The sequence below is a fragment of the Amblyomma maculatum genome, chromosome 11, assembly GCF_055883805.1.
Source record: "Amblyomma maculatum isolate TAMU_Amacu chromosome 11, ASM5588380v1, whole genome shotgun sequence".
NCBI classification, from domain to species: Eukaryota; Metazoa; Arthropoda; class Arachnida; order Ixodida; family Ixodidae; genus Amblyomma; species Amblyomma maculatum.
This window is the reverse complement of record NC_139354.1, coordinates 128,167,637-128,187,506: the sequence shown is the minus strand read 5'-3', so window position 1 is coordinate 128,187,506 and position 19,870 is coordinate 128,167,637. Positions and strand designations below refer to the sequence as shown.

Here is a 19,870-nt window from a genome sequence, read left to right as displayed (position 1 = left end):
TTTTTCTTGTTCTTGTTACTGTATTGTTGCTGCTCGTTCCTTCGGAATTTCGCAGTGTAGTTTTTAGAGTTCGTAGCGTGTTCGCCGCCACATACCGCACATTTTGGATTGTACTCGTGAGGGGCCTGCACCCCTTCTACAAACGGAGCTTGCGTTCCGCAGAGTCCGCAGTTTTCTTGCCTCGGTGTCGGGCAGGCGTCTGTCCTATGTCCCACAGTGCCACACAGGTTACACGCTGGTATGGTGCGACGGTAAGTAGCTACCGGTATAACTTCCGCGTTATACAGCACGGCTCTGGGCTTGTACTTCCCTTCGAAGGTGACCCTTGCTTTGTTCGAAGTGCCGAACTTTCAGATCTCCAGGATTTTCCTCCCTTCGCGAATGCTTCTCACCTTCCCTCGCAGGGATTCGGTGGTCTCCAGATTGGCCACAGTGATGACTCCGTGTACCACGTTGTAATCACTTTGCTTTACGTGTCCACGCAGATAGAGGTCTTGCCCTTGCGCTCGGATTGCAAAGTCACCGACCAGTCTGTCTGCCGCATGGATGCTTGCCGTGCCCACAACGATCAGGTTTTGGTCCGGGGACACTGCGAAGTAAAAATTGTCTGCTTCGGCCTCCCCGACTCGCTGTCGTAGAGCTAGGCCCAACTCGCCGTGTTGCAAGTTCTTCAAGTTTGTGGCCGTTAGTGGTTTGATGATTAGCACCACGTCGTCTGGTCTGAATCTGCACAGAAACTTGGGCTTCCATGCAGCTCTGACTTGCGTTGGGTCTCCGGTTGCGCGCTCACCGGGTTCTGAGTCGGGTTGCGCGTGGCGGCCTCCGTGTGCTGACGTGGCCTTTCTTTGCGCGCTGGCTTGGAGTTTCTGGGCTCGCTTTTCAAAAGCCCGGATCACATTTTCACTGCAGGCTTGCTCTCCGCTGGTCTGCGGCAAGGTTGTCCATGTCATGCCTTCCCGGTCGTAGCCGCGTTGCTGGATGGCGTTTGCCATGTTCGCCAGGAGCGGCCTTCCCGGCATGGACGCCGGCGTTCAGTTGATAGGCTGAGCCACGGCTCCACAACGGATAGGAGCAAAAGTGCTCCAAAAAGTCGAAAACTCGGTCCATCGCGTTGAGAGTGGTCTCTTTGCGTTCCGGATGACTTGATGGCTCTTCAAGGTCTAATAGTTTTGGGATTCGACGCGTTGTTCCACCGCTACGGTCGAAAATCGCCGGAGCAATGTTCCATGCGTCCGCACGCTACGCGCGCTAGAGCCGAACCCTATTACAGGGTAAATTTAAAATATCACTTGTTATCCATTTTTTTTATTTTTTCATCTAGTCCTGATCTGACGTGTTGCAACGCCACATATATTACTAAAAGTCATTCCATGGCCTTCATACGCCTCTGCATGACTCATACTAGTTAGGCCATCCCAGTTTGGATTTTTAACTGATTCATCCACTATTAGATTATCGTAGTTAATGTACTTACTTTATAGCTATTCTGATGAGAATTGTCCAAAATGAATAATGCAGTAAAATAATGATCAGCAACCTATTGATGTACAAGATGAGCAGACATTTCTACGATAGTAGAGCGTCAGACTATGTGGTCAATGCACGACCTGGTGAACCTGCTGCCCATGATCTCTATAGCGTGACTTTGAATGTCGCTTTCAATTCCATAGCTGTCGAGTAAATCCAAATAAATAGCAGCTTCTCGTTTTCCAGTTTGACCGATATCTATATTTAAATCTCCAGTTGCCACTAGGTCGTCATTTTCGCAAGAAGCAATCAATGATGACAGTTCAGTGAAAAATGTATGATGATCGGAGCTTGAAGGCCTTTATAGCGCGATGACAAACATTCAGTTCATAATTGCTAACTTAGAAAGCGTGAGGTTCAGCTGAGAAAAATAACACGGAACTAGTTATGTAAGCCACATCTTTCTTACATACGCCATGATACCTCTAACTTTTCTTGATTGCCGATAACGCGAAAAGAATTTAATGACGTGACTTCCAAACATATCTGATGCACCCTGATTTATATGGACCTCGGATAACAGCACAATATCAAGGTATGTAAGTGGCTGAGTCAAGAAAGTGTTTAGTAAGTTCCTGTGGCGTTTAATACTTCTAACATTCACGTGAATGAGGTTGAATATCATTTTGCTCTGTGCACTAGATTCATGTCTTGAACATCTTTAGTGTAGTTTCAGCAAGTCGTCTTCGTTTCAGACCTTAACTCATCTCTGACCTTCCACCTTCAGCACATAAACCTTGTCGTTTTTAACCCAAATAAACTTGCGACAGCGTCCTACCTGTCTGTTCCTCCCAGCACGGCGCAGCAAGAAGTCCCGAGCGCTGTTTTAGTCTCAGAGCGACCAGCGATTTCCTTTTCATAAGAAAGACGTAGCATGTTAGCGCCTGAGCTAGCACTCCGTCGGACGCACATGCTGCTGCTATACCACGCAGACATGTTCGTTAGACCTATTTAAAGTCGGACATCATATTTATGTCTACTGGTATTTTACACACTATCGCGATAACAGTTAGCTGTGTGCTAATGAGAGTGCGTTATTCAATAGAGTGGCAATTTAGGGGATTATTGTATATGCCATTTTACGACCCTCGGAGAAACCGGTGTGACTGGGCTGTTAAGGGGGGTGTCGTCAACTCTTTCCTTCGCTGCGGAACTCTTTCCTTCCCTGCGCCCCGATATGGCAGCCCCCTTAACGCTTTCGTAAAATCGTCTATAATGTAAGAAAAAATAATGTACGTGGAAAATCTGCCTGAAGAGAAGCCAGAGGTGGTGGCGGATAACACTAAAAACGCTTCCAAGAATGAAAATATAGGCATCTCTATGTTTGCCTATATGCTAAACTCTCTAAGTGGTTGTCAAACTAATGAAGTTCACGCTATCGATCTGTACCGCAAGTTGTGCCCGAGCCGAGGTGGCGTTCCAGCCGAGGCGAAACTCGAAGCACAAACATAGTGAGCAATTTCACACAATATCAAAGAAAACCATGCCTAAGTTATGCGGAGCTCTCCACTAACTCGTCAGTTTTACCGTGCGTTGTTTGGTAACAAAAAAACGCTTTACGGATTTGTTTTACATGTGCTGGATATTCTCTATTAGTGTGAAGGTTTAGATGCTTCCATCGTCTGCTCAAGTTTGGTTTTGTAATGCAATCCTGCCTGATCGCCATAAAAATTGGGATGCCAGCATTCGCAGCATCAACGTTGACACCAGGCATTGCCCCGGTACCTAACTCACAAGGGGGATTCTAATTTTACCAACACATTTTATTGCAGCTAATACAGCTTGCGTTTCTTACCAACTCGGAAATGTAACACGCTCTAATTACGTCAGACAACCAGCCTACCAAGCAGTGTCTGTTCATGCCTGCTGCATGTTGGCGCATGCGTGAGGAATTTTTGTGACCCCAGGTTTCATAAACATTGTGAACAAAAACATAAGGCGATAGTAGAAAAAATATCCTTGCTTTAGCAGTCTTCACCCTTCCAAAACTACAAATACTTTTAGTAACCTTGATGACCTGTAGTACTTGTTCAGCTGGTAACTCTGTGCCAGAAGTTGAAAAGAGTATAGTGAACTTTCAGCCCACTGTCTTCTGACAACGGAAGCAATATGAAAGGTAAATCAAATAGCGGAACTGTCATGCGCGGCCTGGAGCGGGAGACGTCGCCATCGGCATCAGGGTAACCACTGGATAGCTATAAGGAGGCCGATGTTTACTCTACAACTGTGAAAATGTGTCCAGGGGACCCCAAATTAGAACTGGTATGGGCCTACCTGGAGCGCAAGATTCTGCTTCGCCACCCACAGCATAGCATGCTCACACAGAACACAAACGTCTGTTATATTTAGAATGGCAGCGTTTGGCTTCCGAGCAACCAGTGAGGCTATCACTTCTTACACTTGAATGGGATTCTTAGTATGCAAAGGCAGAAGAGCGAAGCACCATCAGCCGTCTACGAAAAAAACACGGCTAACAGGTGGAAAGTGGCGAATCGGATAGAGGATAAAAAACAATGGAGGTTCTACAGAGAATGTTGTTAGAAGTGGATTGGGAGTAAGCTGATAGCGCAGGTATGCACTACCGGATGCTTTTTTCACGTGGGACGGACCCTGCCTATAGCTACCATGGAAACACATTATAGCAAAAGTGCCCCCCAAACCATGCACAACCCATATCACTTCTTCAATTCAAAGCAGATGGGTGGTTACCGTAAATGCACACATCTATTATTACAACTAAAAAATGTAGGTTGAATGAAATGAAGTTTGAGAGAAACTGATGCGGCTAGAGAAAGAGGAGAGAGCAGTGGCTTAAGAGTTAATTGTGGAAGCGTTTAGTGCGATGGTGTGAAGTATATGTAGGGTAGGGAGAGGGGAGTGCGATAACGCTCAATTTCTCTGTCAGGTGTTTTACGTGCCGTGACAAAGTAATAGCGCATAGCAGGCAATCACCCCAATATCTAACACGCCTCTTTTAGGAACCGATGGGCGAAATGGGCTGAGGCCTCCCACCGCCAGTAGCGACCTCACCTAACTCTTGGGTCGACCTCTCTTTAAAGAATAGCATTAGGCAGACACGCGAAGAACATCTCTAGCTTCTCAGAGCATAGACATCCTTCGCAGCAATCATTAAATAAGGAAGGAATGTCAGCTGAATGTTGATCTTGAGGGAGGATAAACAGGGTTTTAGTGAGCATATGTGCATGTTTCTTAAATTATTAACCATAACATAATGCAAAGAGTACCGTAGAAAATCTGCACTCTAATCTCGGATTACTGAAAATCCTAAATAGCATAAACGTTTAGTGTAGAGCACGTGGAAATAGTGAACTGTCTTCAAAAAACAGCTAAAATAGCTGTTTACACGTATAAAATCGAAAAGTGTAACTGTACTTCATTCCTATTACATATTAAGGAGGCTTTGTTGAATACACTAGTGGATGAATTTCAACAAAGCCATCTATATGTACACAGACAACAGATTGCAGGTAGGAGTAGATTTGGCAATTTTGCATGAAAAAAAAAACATTAGTTGCGGTTTAACTCTGGTTAAATTGCGATAGTAGCGGCGGATGCTTCCTTTGACTGCTACACTATTCCCATATCACGCCCTATCAGTGTAAGGTGCTATATTATTGGGGACAATTAAGCTCATCTTTTAAGAGTATGACACCAGACCGTAAGCTACAAGCCCACATATAAATGAGAAGGGTTCAATGCTGCTTAACCTAATGTGGAGTGAACGCATTAGCTGCCGATGACCGAGCGTTCTTCTTGTTCTTTCTTCGCAGTTGTTGAAGGCCAAATGTGCCCTTCCCGGAACGACGCGACGGGCCGAATCCTTGCGCAGTATTGCTATCGCAATAAAATAACGTGCATTTCTAAACATGCAAAGTTCAATGCGGTTTATAATACACGCGTGTTTATTACCCTGCGGATTGAACCACAGCATGCACGGACAGCAAGAAATGCAATTTGACCAATACTGCGTGCGTAAATGGATCTTCTGTGAAGGCATATACTGCACGTCTATGCATAGTTCGAACTAGTAAAAACTGAATTGTAAAAACTAGTCACTTATTGTTGTCAGTCTGTAGTGATGTCAGAAAGAAAATTGCGCGATGTGGTGGCGTGAGTGGTTCAAGCTCTCGATAACCTCCATTTTGTTATTCAGCTTATTCTAATTATCAACGGCATTTAGATGCACTGCTTTACACTAACTTTGTAAAGGAGTCATGGCCATTTTGAGGAAGTTATAACACCTAACCTAACTAAAGCCTCAGAGATAAAGAAGAGGTGGCAGGAATACACAGAAGAACTGTAAAAGAAGGACCAAGATATGCAAACCCGACATAAGACGGTTGTGATTACTGATCTCGAGCCGGGCATCCTGAAGAGTGAAGTTGAATGGGCCTTAGCCAGCTTTGCTAAGAACAAAGCTAGCGGAATCGATGGCATTCCAGCTGAGTTGCTTCAAAACCTTCACTATGACGACGTCGATCACGTTCTGTATACATTATGTAAGCAAAATTGGACAACCTTGGGGTGGCCACAGGATTGGAGGAGGTCAGTTTACATCCCCAATCCAAAGAAAGGCAGTGCCAAAGATTCTTCCAACTACTGCACGATCGCGCTTATTTTGCATGCTAGCAAGGTGAGGCTGAAAATCCTCCAAGGTAGGCTGCAGCAATATGTAGATCGAGAGCTTCCGGACGTGCAAGCGGGGTTTCGCAAGGGCAGAGAAACTAGAGACCAGATTTCGAATTTTCGCTGGATCATGGAAAAAGCAACACAGTTCCAGAAACCTATCTACTTGTGCTTTATTGATTATGCGAAAGCGTTTGACTGCGTAGATGACAGCAAATTGTGGCACGCTCTAAGGGATGGTAGTTCCATTTCACCTAATCTGTCTCCTCAGGAACCTGTATGAAGGGCAAGAGGCCACAGTCAGAACTGGGCATAGTCTTACTGATTGGTTTCCGATTGAGAAAGCAGTGAGACAAGGCTGCATACAGTCGTCCTGCCTATTTAACCTATATGCTCTGTGCATCATGAGGAAGGCCGGTCTGGAAGAGTCGTCAGCTGGTGTGAAGATTGCTGGAAAACGTATCAACAACCTTAGATATGCTGATGATACCACTTTAATGACAGAAAATGAAGTGAAACTCGAGACTTCTGATGCGCGTACAAGAAGAGAGTGACAAGTTTGGGCTTAAACTGAACATTAAAAAGACAAAGATCATGGCGTCTTGCCCTATTACGTCCTGGAGAATCAAGGGACAAGAAGTGGAAGCTGTGACAGATTTTTTTCTTCTTGGGCTTCAACATTACCCCGGAAGGAGACTGCAGCCATAAAGTTAGGAGACACCTGCTCCTGGAAAAGAGAGCCATGGCTAGCCTTGAGGGCCTAGTAAAGAGCAGAGATATTACACCGTTGACCAAGATCCGTATAACCCGTGCTATGGTGTTTCCAATTGGGATGTGTGGATGCGAGAGTTGAACTGTAAAGAAGGCTGACCGCCGAAGAATTGACGCGTTTGTATTGTGGTGCTGGCAGTGACTTGAGAGTTACTTGGAAGGCCAGAAGATCAAATAAGTCGATATTGTCGACCATAAACCCTGACTGCTCATTGGAGGGTCAAATTCTAAAGTGAAAGCTCAGCTACTTGGGTGATCTGATGAGAAGTTATAGGAAGAGAGGAGTCGCTGGAGAAATATTTGACGTTAGGAAAGGTTGAGGGTCACCGGAGAAGGGGTAGGCAGCGAACGCGATGGTTAGGTGGCATCCTCGAGGCGCTGCAGATGAAGTTATGTGATGTTAGGTAGGTAGTGAGAGACCGGAAAGCGTGGCGTGATATGGCCCATAGGGTCACGATGAGTCGGACACGACTGAACGACTGAACTGAACTGATAACGCTTAATAAAAAGAAATATTGTTACCGAAGCAAGTGAATATTATTTCCTTGCTTTTTGCACTCGTTCGTTAGACGCTAGTGCAATTTTGAAGGAAATGTCATGTTCAAAAATGTTAATTCTTTGCACCTTGCATAGTTGCAGCTGGACAGACGGCCAAAGCAGAAGGGTGTAACACAGCTCTGCGGTGTTGTAACTATGGTCGATTTCCACCAACTTGCCCAAAGACTTCCTGTTCCTTGCAACCTGTCCCTTACGGCCGGCAGATTTTTTGCTTTGTTCTAGACTTCTGGCATTTCAAGTAAAGTCCCCTCTTTGGTTCATGAGTGGCTCTAATTCTTTAACGGTATGACGAGAAAAATAACTTACTTACCTCTAACCCCTTTGTGCCGGTTTTCAATTAAGATGTAGCACTGCCTATCATTGTCGACGAACAGGACCTTGTAATGCGTTCTTGGACCTCCTTAAAATGTATTCAGAAAAAAAAAATTGACAGTTCAAATATTCCACAGCTCACGGTGCGCCGGACAAATTTTAGGAATAGATGCAGTTACTGATGTATAATCATAAAGTTGCTGTCATTGAGAAATATTCTTCAAGAATCATTTCTGCATATTGTAAATTGTAAGAGCACCAGATCATTGTGAAATAATTCTGTAACTACATGCTGAAGCTTAGATGGAAAGGAACAAATGCAGCCTATTAAGAGAGTGTGACGTTAAATAGATATAAACGAAACACAGGTGCAGATCTTTTCTAAAAAGATGTCAATATTTATGCAGCACAAAAATGGAATCTGCAAAGCAGGTCCTTGCCACCGATTTTCTGACTGGTCGATAAATAAATAAATAGAACTTTGCTGTGTCGCTAGGGTGTATTGAAAGCATTTCCTAAAGACTTTGTGAGAAACCATTAGTCTGTTCACGAAAATCTATTAGGAACTTTATATAATAATATATTAATGTACTAGAAATCACCCAAAGCTATTGTTATAGGGTTGTCTCACAAAAGCAAAAGATGCGAACAGTGGGTGTAACAAAGTATCAATGAACTTCACGACAATATTAACACCATTAAATCACGCTACCCCTCTGCCCCCGTGTTCTTATTGGGTGATTTCAATTACCCTGGCATCGACTGAACCTCAACTGCACATTTTTCCTTCCGAACTTGTCGCTAATTTCTTGATTTGTGCTCATCATTCAGCTTTACCTAGGTTGTTACTAAACCCACCCGGATCACACAAACAACAGCTAACATATTAGACCTGATTTTGTGCACATGTCCCGAACTGTGCTCTCAGCTCACCTACTTGCCAAACTTAAGTGATCACGTTGCATTAGACTTTAGCATCACTATCCCAGTGCAAAAAAAAAAAAAACACAAGACGACAAAACTATTGCGCAACTATAAGCGGGCTGATTTCGACCAAATTAATATGCACTTGCATTCTTTCTTAACATCATTCTTAGATAATTTTCAAGAGCGCTCTGTTGAGGCAAACTGGGATTTATTCAAATCCAAGGTTAAACAGCTTACTAATCGCTTTATTCCGACTAGAACCATATCATATAACTCGGATGCGCCATGGTATAACTCGCACATAAGACGACTTCCAAACAGAAAAAAACGCTTTTATCGTGTGGCTAAATCATCTCATAATCAGACCCGCTGGGAAGTGTATCATAAAGCAAACGATGAATATATTTCCGCTGTAAGAAGAGCTAAAAAATATTTTGCAGAGAACACACTACCTACTGCATTACTGCAGAATCCCCCCAAAATTTGGAAGATTATTAACCCCAAGGAAACAGCGCGTATTACATTAACAGACATTGATGATGAACCAGTACCTGATACTAAATGCGCGAGTGTCCTAAATGATGTCTTTTCAAATTGCTTTTCTACTTATTCTGTCGTTGAGCTTCCAATCTTTCACGGTTACAAATATTTGCCAATGTATCCCGTGGTGGTCCACTCTGACGGTGTTGCTAAAATTATAGACAACCTTAAAGTATTTTCAGCGGCCGGCATCGATAACATTAACACAAAGTTTTTGAAAAGCACCAAAATGTATTCATCAATTGTTTTAGCTAAAATATTCCAGCAGTCATTGGAAAGTTGCGAATTGCCGTCAGACTGGAAGATAGGGAAGGTGGTCCCAGTGCACAAATCTGGATCCATGCATTCCCCTCATAACTACAAGCCTATATCGACCACCAGTGTACCTAGTAAAATATTAGAACACATTCTCTCCTCTCAAATTATCACATTTCTGGAGTCTAACTCATTTTTTTACCAGGCTCAACATGGCTTTCGCAGGACCTACTCATGCGAAACGCAGCTTCTTTCGTTCACCCACAAATTACATGTCATCCTCGACCACCGCTCCATTGAAGATTGTATGTTTTTAGATTTTGCTAAAGCATTTGATAAAGTATGTCACCAGCTACTACTCCTAAAATTACGCATCATATGACTCGATACTAATGTTCTAAAATGGCTAGAGTGCTTTCTAACCTCTCGCTAACAGTTCGTCTCCGCAAACGATATTAACTCTCCCCTGCATCCAGTTATCTCCGGTGTTCCTCAAGGTACCGTACTTGGGCCTTTACTTTTTCTAATCTATATTAATGACCTTCCCGACTGTGTTTCCTCATCCATCCATCTATTTGCTGATGATTGCGTTCTTTTCCGTGAAATAACACCTGATACTGAAACACGCGCTTTACAGGCTGACATTGACAATATCAACCTATGGTGCAGTAAATGGCATATGACATTGAACGTAACAAAATGTAAATTTATGCGCGTGTCCCGTTCGCTCACTAACGTATCTCCTTACCATATAGGCGGTAACCAATTAGAATCTGTCCTGTCATGCAAGTACTTCGGCATTCACATCTCTTCCAGCCTTTCTTGGAAAACGCACATAGAATACATCGTCAACAAAGCTAATCGCATGCTCGGGTATCTCAAGCGTAACTTCCATTCAGCCCCTACTAACACAAAGCTAGCGCTTTACAAAACCGTAATTCGTTCGCAAGTAGAATATGCATCGGCTATATGGGACCCAGGCGTTGAAGTTCTTACAAATCAGATAGAATCAGTTCAAAACAAATCAGCACGTTTCATTTTATCGAACTTTCATCGCACCGCCAGCGTGACCGCCATGAAATCAAACCTAGGCTTACCACTTCTAGCAACGCGCCGCAGACTTGCGCGACTGTACCTCTTTCACAAAATATTTTATCACGAAATACTACATGATGAATGCTCGTACCACCCACATACATATCTTCACGCCTTGATCATGCACATAAAGTTGGCCTAATTGCATGTAACACCAAAGCATTTTCTGACTCGTTTATACCTCGCACATCTGTGGACTGGAACCACCCTCCTTCGTCAGTGCCAACAATTGAGCGGTTACCATTGTTCCAGTTATCAGTGTCCATTGTTGCGCAATGATGCCTAGCACAAAAGTGCTTTACGTATATGCTATAACGTACTGATGTTTATGTATGACCATGATCTGCTTATTTGTTTGTTTGTTTGTTTTTCTCACTATTTCATTACATGCTGTACGCTTTTATATGTGCCAAATGTTTTGTTGTAATCCCCACTCCCCTCTGTAATGTTTTACCTTGATGGTACCAATAAAATGAAAATAATGTATCTTTGCAAGAAAAGCAGGTAATCACACATTGAACGATATTTCTCAGGTAGCACACAATGTGGGGCGCGAGTAATTGCGATGTAGGCAAGTGGGGCTGAAGAAACCATTATAAAACCTGCATCGGTCCCCGATGGGGCAAACGTGGGCAAGCCTCATTTGGGCTTGCCCTTGTTCTTTCTGCATGATTCCCATAGCGGGGCTGCTCGGGCTAATGCAGAGCACTTTCTTGAATCCAATCCAAAAGGGTCCCTCTTCAGATATTTGAGGGCAATTTAACCTAAATGTGCGCTATCTATGGGAAAGCCCTCATAGATCCGAAATGAGGCCGCCCATATTAAATTCTGTCGACCCTCAACGGCCGTAGAAAAGCAAGAGAACGGGAAAGTCCACACGCTTCACCGCTCGGCCCCTTGTAGGTTACTTGAAGGCAGGTGGAATATGAATAAGAACTAAATTTGGAAAAGCCCTCGTGAAGCCCAAATGACACAGCCTTAGCTAAACCGTACGGGGAAAGTAAGCGCAAACAAAGAGACAAACACAAGAGAGGAGACAAGACAACGCGCTACTGGCAACTGATTCTTTTATTGAAATTGCCACACAATATATAGGGACATCGTCACACCACCTATCGGCTCCTTACGCGCCAGAAGGCAATATTATCTAACATAAAATTCCATGTTCAACCTAGGTTGATCTAAACCCGATAAAAACACCTTAACCTTTAAAAACAACAAATCGACACGTGGTACGTAAAAGGACGAAGAACAAAAAAAAACAATAAACAATAAATTCCATGTTTACCATAGGGTTGATTAAAACCGATAAAAATACAGATAACTTTAAAAACAAAATGACACGTGGTGTAAAGGGCCAAAATAACATGATGGAATGAATAAGAAGTGAGCAGAACTTAAAAACCCGAGAAATCATGTAACATCCTAAACCTTCTTCAATATTTTAAGCACTATAAGCAGCTTGTGCCACCACGAACAGGCAAACAAAACTTCTATGATGATGGGACCCAGTGAAATGCTGATAAGCGAAGCCGACATAAAAAGCACGCGAAAACATACAAACCAGAACGGACACATGTACCAGCGTAAGCATTCACCAAAGGTTTCGTCTTCTGGATACACACAGTATATAGTAACACACCTCGTATTCTGGTTCTGTTCAGCCAAATTTTTCCAAAAAACATTCCTCACTCTTATACAGGGAAACCGAGGCGTCGCTAACACAATTTTGGCCTTCCTTTCTAATCCAAAAAACTTCCTTTAGTTCACGGACAACACGTTCGCGGCTTTGGTCCAAAACCACCGTTCTTTCTAAAATGGCTTTGCACTGGAGATCACAGTCCTTACAATGCAGCGGCAGATTGGACCCCGTTCCATTGTTCATTGACCATTAATGCTCCCTTAACCTTTCATTCAAACAGCGCCCCGTTTGCCCAACGTACGTCTTACCACAAGTGAAAGGAACCTGATATATAACCCCCTCATTGCACTCTACGTACCTATTCCCATGCTTTGTTCCACATGTTCTGTCTTTCTGTTTCTCTGAGTTTATACGAGGACACAACGTGGCCAGCTTTCAGGGGGCAGAGAAAACTACTGGTACCTTAAACTTGGAGGCTACTTTTTTCAAGTCATGGGCTACCCGATGGCTATAGGGAATAACCACTGGCCTATTTATTTCGGTTTCAGGATTCGACTGTTTGTTTTTCTTTCCTTTCACTTTTTGAAGAAGCGACTCCACTACCCCCGTCATGACTGACTGGGGAAGCCTGCATTCTCAAGCCTGGCTACCTGTTGTGTGTCGATTTCATAAAAGAATCCCTTGCCAGTAGCGCGTTCTCTTGTCTCCTCTCTTGTGTTTGTCTCTTTGTTTGCGCTTACTTTCCCCGTACGATCATGAACCAACTAGCCCAGCAACAAGTTCTACTTCAGTAGCTAAACCGCTTTAGGTCCCACATCGGCTGCAACAGGGCTAGAAGGTGGGGCGTGCCCGCATGATACCACAATCAGTCCTTTGTGGGGAATTGCAATGCACGTGCAATAGGCGACTGTGCTCTAGCTTCAAAAACAACAACAAGACCAATTGGGGCTGCCGGCACAGAACCGCTTTAGGTCCCACATCGGCCGTAATGAGGCTGGAAAGTGGGCATGCCCGCATGATGCCACAATCTGTCTCTTTTGGGGAATTTGAAAGCACATGGAACAGCTAGTGGGCTCTCGTTTAAAAGCACACCTAGCCCAATCGGGGCTGCCCGCAAAAAAACGCTGCAGATCCCACATTTGCATTGGCGGGGATAGAAACTAGAGCTTCCGTATTGTCGTCATATTTGTTAACAATGATTGTTGGCGCAACGTAAATGCGGGCTCTTGTCGAAAGATATAGCGTAGCCCAAATGGGGCTGCCAAATAATGCCGCTGTGGGTCCTATATTGGCCATAGCAGAGCTAAACACGCCAACGTTTCCGCACACAATTGTGCAAACATTTTTTTCACCCTTTATTCGTTTAGACGGTGCCCTAAATTACTGTTATATATGATTTGTTTAACAATTGTTAGCGTAATTAGTCGGGTAGAAATATTACATGGTTTAGTTCACGCGCTTATGCAAATTGCGCTAAAAATAGTGAAACATACTGATTTAGAACTGTTGCTCCTTATGTGGTTGCCGTGGACAGCCTGCAACTTTCAGCACAATATTAGTTCTAAGAATACGTTTCCACGGCCTGAACAAAATGTACATGAAGTCATTTAGGCTAGAATAATAGTATGAATTATTCTGAAACTTAATATTGTGGCTGCTTAGAAAGGGCCGATATGTATAAAGTAATTGCTTAAAAACGTTCATAATTATTTATTGGGAGAACTTGGCCTTCCTCCATAACAACAGTGCGACAGACGGGAAGTGGAAGAAAGGACAACACAGAGTGCTGACTCACAACTGAAACTTTTATTAGCCACCAGCCAGTATAAATACTGCCCTGGTGCCAGAAAGGATACAGGCACGCTTGACTTGCGTGAGATTATAAATGCCAGCACATTAGGCACGTATCAATTGCAGGCAATTGTCATTCACAATACTACTGGGAGATTTAATGAATTTTTGGTATTGAAGGACCTTGACAACTTTGCGCGAACTCTGAGACTCAGGGAATGCTTTTTCAAAAGGAAACAGAGCACCGCACATCGCAGAGAATTCAACCTTAAAAATCACCAATGGACTCCGAACACGGGGAGAGACAAACATTTGGACATGTACATTAGTGCCTTCAAGAACAACGTAATCAGAGCTTATAAGGACTGCAGACCAGGGAGGCAAAACCTTTCCAAAAAGGAATGTGACGCATTGAAGGTGCTCAGTAGACGGAAAGATGTGGTCATCAAACCGGCAGATAAAGGAGTTGTCATAGTGGTCATGGCCAAGAACAAGTATATTGAGGAAGGCATTAGACAGCTCTCTAACACTAAATTCTATGAACCCCTAAAAGCGGACCCCCCTCTAGAACATCTAAACTTATTGCAGGGACTCTAAATGAGCTTCCAATAGGTGCGGATATCTCCCTGCGATTATGCAAAGCCCTGACTGCCTCACACCCGTCGCCAGGTCCATTGTACATGCTTCCGAAAATTCATAAAAGGGGTAACCCTGGCCTCCTATAGTATCCGGCATCGGCACAATCACAGAAACAATATTTAGTTACATTGACACATTAATTGGACACATACCTGAAACACACCCAACCCACATACGTGGCAAACCACTTCCTTCGCGAAATAGCAGCTCTATATCTTCCTCAGGGACCCTTCCTTGTAACCTTAGGTGTAGTCTCCCTATATACAAATATCCCGCATTCCGACGGAATCAAGGCTCTGATGGAGGCCTATAATCGGAATAGGAAGGAAGGATCCCCTACTCCAGATGTCTTAGAGGTATTGACGAAACTAGTACTCGAATACAACTTTTAATTCGACAATGAACACTACTTACAAATTAACGACACCGTCATGGGTACAAAAATGGCCCCTACTTATGCTAACATCTTCATGCATAGCATTGAATCTGAATTTTTACTTCCCTATTAATCCCTCCCTATACAAACGCCACTTGGATGATATTTTCTTAATTTGGACTGACACAGAACAATCACTCCTGCATTTCATGGAAAACTTCAATCTCCTCCATCCTAGCATATCATTCATGCACACATATTACCGAAACAAAATCAACTTTGTGGACATTAAAATTGCGGTTCATGAAGGTTCGCTTACCGCCAGCGTATACAGAAAATCCACGGACCGGCAACAGTACTTACATTTTCAAAGCTGTCATCCTCATCACTCAAAAACAAGCATTCCATATTGTCAGGCTCATCGATTCAAAAGAATTTGTTCCCAAGATGATAACTTCGCACGAAACGCAAAACATAAGCGGGAAGTCCTGACTAAACAACGATACCCGCCAGATATTGTTGACGACGCCATAAAAAAGGCATATGAACTCAGCCGAGAGGAAATACTGGAGGGACTCCCACGAAAGAAAACAAATAGAACAAACAGAAAACAAACAAGCCTGGTACTCACCTTCACGAGTAACCCCCCCCCCCCCCCACTCCCCCCCCCCCGCTCAATGTGAGCAAAATACTAAAGAAACATTTGAACATTCTAGAACAGAGCGAACGTCTCTCCAGTATTTTCACGACTCCTCCCCAGGTTGTCTACAGACGACCGCAAAACATCTGCAACAGTCTAGTCCATTAAAAATTAGGTAATAACCCATGGTTGAGGTGCCGGCCTTGCGGAAAGAGAAGATGCCATGTGTGCAAGCACATGTAGAAATCAAGCTGCGCAACAAGCACAGCGTCAAAGTTTAGTTGGAGAATAGATGGTAACCTTGATTGCGATGTCTCAAACGTTATATATCTCCTAGAATGCGGTGTATGCCGCATGCAGTAACAGTACCCCTCTACGAATGCGGTTTAATAATCACCGTCCTCATGTCCGCTCTCTGCCCAACCTTCATTTCTCAAAACATATCAACCAGAAACAGCACTCATTCGACTCAGTCAAACTAACAGTTCTACAGGGGGGATTCAGTAATACACGGGAACGGGAGCAGCACGAGTCATACTTTATTTATAAGTTTAAGACAAATATTAATGGGATAAATAAAGACATTGGGGCAATGCCTTCTATACGAGCCCTGCAAGTTGAATGCTAAGCTCATATATCAATCATTGTCCTTTAACAGTTTTCCTCGGGTTGTTTTCTTCCACCCACCCCTTTTTTCTTTTTTTTTTCGTTTCTTTGAGGCCCTCCATATCCCACTTCTCGCAAAAACCTCCTTCATGCTTGGCGCTCACAACGTTTAGCGAAAACCTCGAAGTATTTCACCATTCTACTGTCCCCCAGATTTTTTCTTTTCTTTCTTTGAGGTTCATCTCTCGGTGCGAGTTGCTTACCACTCTAAGCAGGCTCGAACTTCACTCGCCGCTGACAGGTTCTTCTAACCAGCAATGTCCATTCGGCTGTGTTTTTTTTGTCATTTCTTCCTGTTGGGCCGCGGGTCGGAGCAAGGGAGGGGAGAATAACAGACACAGTAAAAAGGGGAAAGGGAGAGGGAGGAGGAAAAGGGAAAGAAAAATAATCTTCACAATCAATGCCTTGATCATTGATAGTCGACCACTTCTTGTAAAAACCTCCTTCACGCTTCGCGCTCCCATCTTTTAGTGAGAACTGCAAAAAAAAAAAAAATTCACCATCTGCAGCAAACACCTTTCCCATCTCCTTTTTTTTCGTCTTTTTTTTTTCTCCTGAGGTTGTTCCGCCGCTGCTTCTATTGTATGCAGATGACTCCCGGCCGGTGCCTTGGGTGGATGACCCTTTGTGCCTACTCTGCTCTCCGCGTGTGTATGTGTATTTGTGTGTTGTGCGTGCGCAGCTGGTTCACCTGAATGTGCCCATATTCTGTTTGTATCACCTCTTGCCAACACTATATGAAGACAAACAAGAACCACGTACCCTCAGTCTGGAGAAAGGCAGGGCTCCTGCCGAAACGTCGACTCCAAATTACCTTGGAAACAGCATGAAACAATTCTTCATTTGTATATATATATATATATATATATATATATATATATATATATATATATATATATATATATATATTGTTACGCGGGGATCCAGGCACTGGTAGCGGGCACTGCTAGCGAGCATACCCGGAGTGGTGGTGCTTAACTTGGAGTCAGCTGGTCCTTAAAAGCCCTTCCTCTTGCTCTTTCTCGGCTATCAGTCCGCTTAATCGGAACTTCTGCTTTAGAATCTGGCCCCCGCAGAAAAGAGTAGCCGTCCTGGCGACTCAAGGAAGCGAAATGACAGCAGGATCGTAATAAAGCTTCAAACAGTTCAGGTAAACAATCTCACGCCCACGGCGGCGAAGGTCGGTGGAAGCCGCCAGCGGTTCAACTAAGCAATTGACGGGAAAAGTCTGTTAGAGCACTGGATAGGGCCCGTGGCACTTGGCAGTAAACTAGCTGGTCACACCTGGTGGTGTCGATGGGACCCAGAGCCAAACTTGAGCACCGGGATAGAATTGGTGGACAGAGTGGCTGCTGTCGCTGTGCGCTTCCTTCTGGGCTTGCTCGTCCGAAATAAGCGAGCAAGCCAGCTTGTGACATTCTTCAGCGTACTTGGCAGCTGCTGGAAGTGACGTATACTATGAGATATCAGGACGGTAGGGGAGTACGGTGTCGAATGGAGACGAAGGTTCACCCCCGTACAGCATAAAAAATTGCGAGAATCTGGTACTTGCTTAAACGGCATTGTTGTAGGCATAGGTTATAAATGGAAGAATCTTATCCCAATCAGAGTGGTCGGAGGCGATGTACTTGGACATCATGTCACCTAGTGTGCGGTTGTAGCGATCTGTGAGGCCGTTGATTTGAGGGTGGCACGCGCTCGCGGTCCTTAATGGATGGTCTGACTTCGCGTAGGAGCACTTCGATAACCTCGAATAGGAACGATTTGCCTCGATCACTTAGAAGTTCACGAGGGGACCCGTGGCGCAGAATGAAATGATGAAGAAGACAGGACGCGATACTGGGGCCGATTGTATTCTGAAGTGCTGCTGTCTCCGCATAGCGAGTGATGTGATCGACGGCCACGATGATCCAACGATTCTCTGGAGGTGTATATGGCAGAGGTCCATACAAATCGATGCCAAGACGAACGAATGGTCGTATGGGCGTGGAAGATGCTGTAGTGGAGCCAGCTGATGAAGAGGAGGAGGCTTACGAGGCTGGCAATCGACGCACGAATGCGCATACTTACTGACGAAGTTATACATACCGTGCCAGTAAAAACGCTGTCGCAAACGTTCGTAGGTCTTAAATACACCCACATGGCCACACTGCGGATCGTTATGGTAAGATGCGCAGATATAACTACGGAGGTGGCGAGGTACGACTAGAAGCTACTTACGGCCATCCGGCATAAAATTGCGTCGATAGAGGACACGGTCCTGAAGGGCGAAATGCTGCGCTTGACTACGAAGGGCGCGAGGAGCCGGTGAAAGGGACAAGTTCGTAAGAAGATCGATTAGATGTTACCCACTGATCCTTGCGCTGCTCTGATGGCATGTCGTCGATGGACAGAGAAGATAAGGCTGAGCTGGAGGCAGAGGACAACGGAGCGTCCGGAGGCACCGGCGAGCGAGGTAAAGCGTCTTCGTCGGAGTGCTTGAGCCCGATACGATGGACAACTCGTATATCATACTCTTGCAATCTAAGGGACCAGCGGGCGAGACGGCCGGTGAGGTCTTTTACAGAAGACAACCAACACAAAGCGTGGTGGTCTGTAACAACATCGAAACGGCGCCCATACAAGTATGCCCGGAATTTCTAAGCGCCCAAACAATGGCCAAGCATACCTTTTCTTTCGCCGGGAAGTTCGTATCGGCGTTCGTCAACGTTCGACTTGCGTACGCACAACGTATTCATCAACACCGGGCTTTCGTTGGGCAAGAACAGCGCTCAGGCCGGCGTCGTTCGCATCGGTGTGCACTTCGGTAGGAGCAGCCGGATCAAAATGGCGCCATACGCGTGGTGAGGTAAGTATCGTGCGCAATTTCGCAAAAGCAGTATCGCAAGCCGGCGACTAGGCAGAAATATCTTTGTGAGCGCTGAGACGTCGCGTCAGAGGGGCAATGATGGTCGCAAAGGTTTGAACGAAACGCCTAAAATAAGAGCGGAAGCCTATAAAGCAGCGTAACTGCTTAATAGATGTTGGCTTCAGAAGCTCAGCGACAGCACGGAGTTTAAACGCATCAGGAAGGATGCCATACTTGGACACTGAAAGCCCTAAAATAGTGAGATGGCAAGTGGCGAAATGGCACTTTTTCAGATTGAGCTGCAGACCGGCGTCGCTAAGACATTGCAATACAGTTCAAGGTGAGTTAGGTGGGCCGCAATGTCAGATAAAAATACGACGATATCATCCAAGTAGCAGAGACATGTGTGCCACTTCAAACCACGGAGAATATAGTCCATCGTGCGTTCAAAGGTGGCGGGCGCATTACACAGGCCAAGCGGCATGACTCAACTCATAGAGCCCGTCGGGAGGGACAAATTCTGTGTTGGGGCGGTCCTCTTCAGCCATTGGAACTTTCCAGTAGCCAGAACGTAATCCGATTGAAGAGAAAAATTCCCCTCCATGCAAAGTGTTTAGCGCGTCGTCTATGCGTGGT

General features: G+C 44.7%; 1 protein-coding gene across 2 annotated transcripts in view; it reads right to left on the bottom strand.

Moving 5' to 3' along the window:
* LOC146174935 (uncharacterized) overlaps positions 1 to 19,870 on the bottom strand; it is a 101,513-nt gene that overhangs the window by 22,590 nt on the left and 59,053 nt on the right. Inside the window, exon 4 of one of the 2 annotated variants that reach the window (XM_084584188.1) lies at positions 7,814 to 7,903. The exons of the other annotated variant lie outside the window; for it this stretch is intronic. Within the exon in view, the coding sequence (XP_084440314.1) occupies positions 7,814 to 7,903 (90 nt within the window). The remainder of the gene's footprint in view (positions 1 to 7,813; positions 7,904 to 19,870) is intronic. 2 annotated transcript variants of the gene reach the window in all.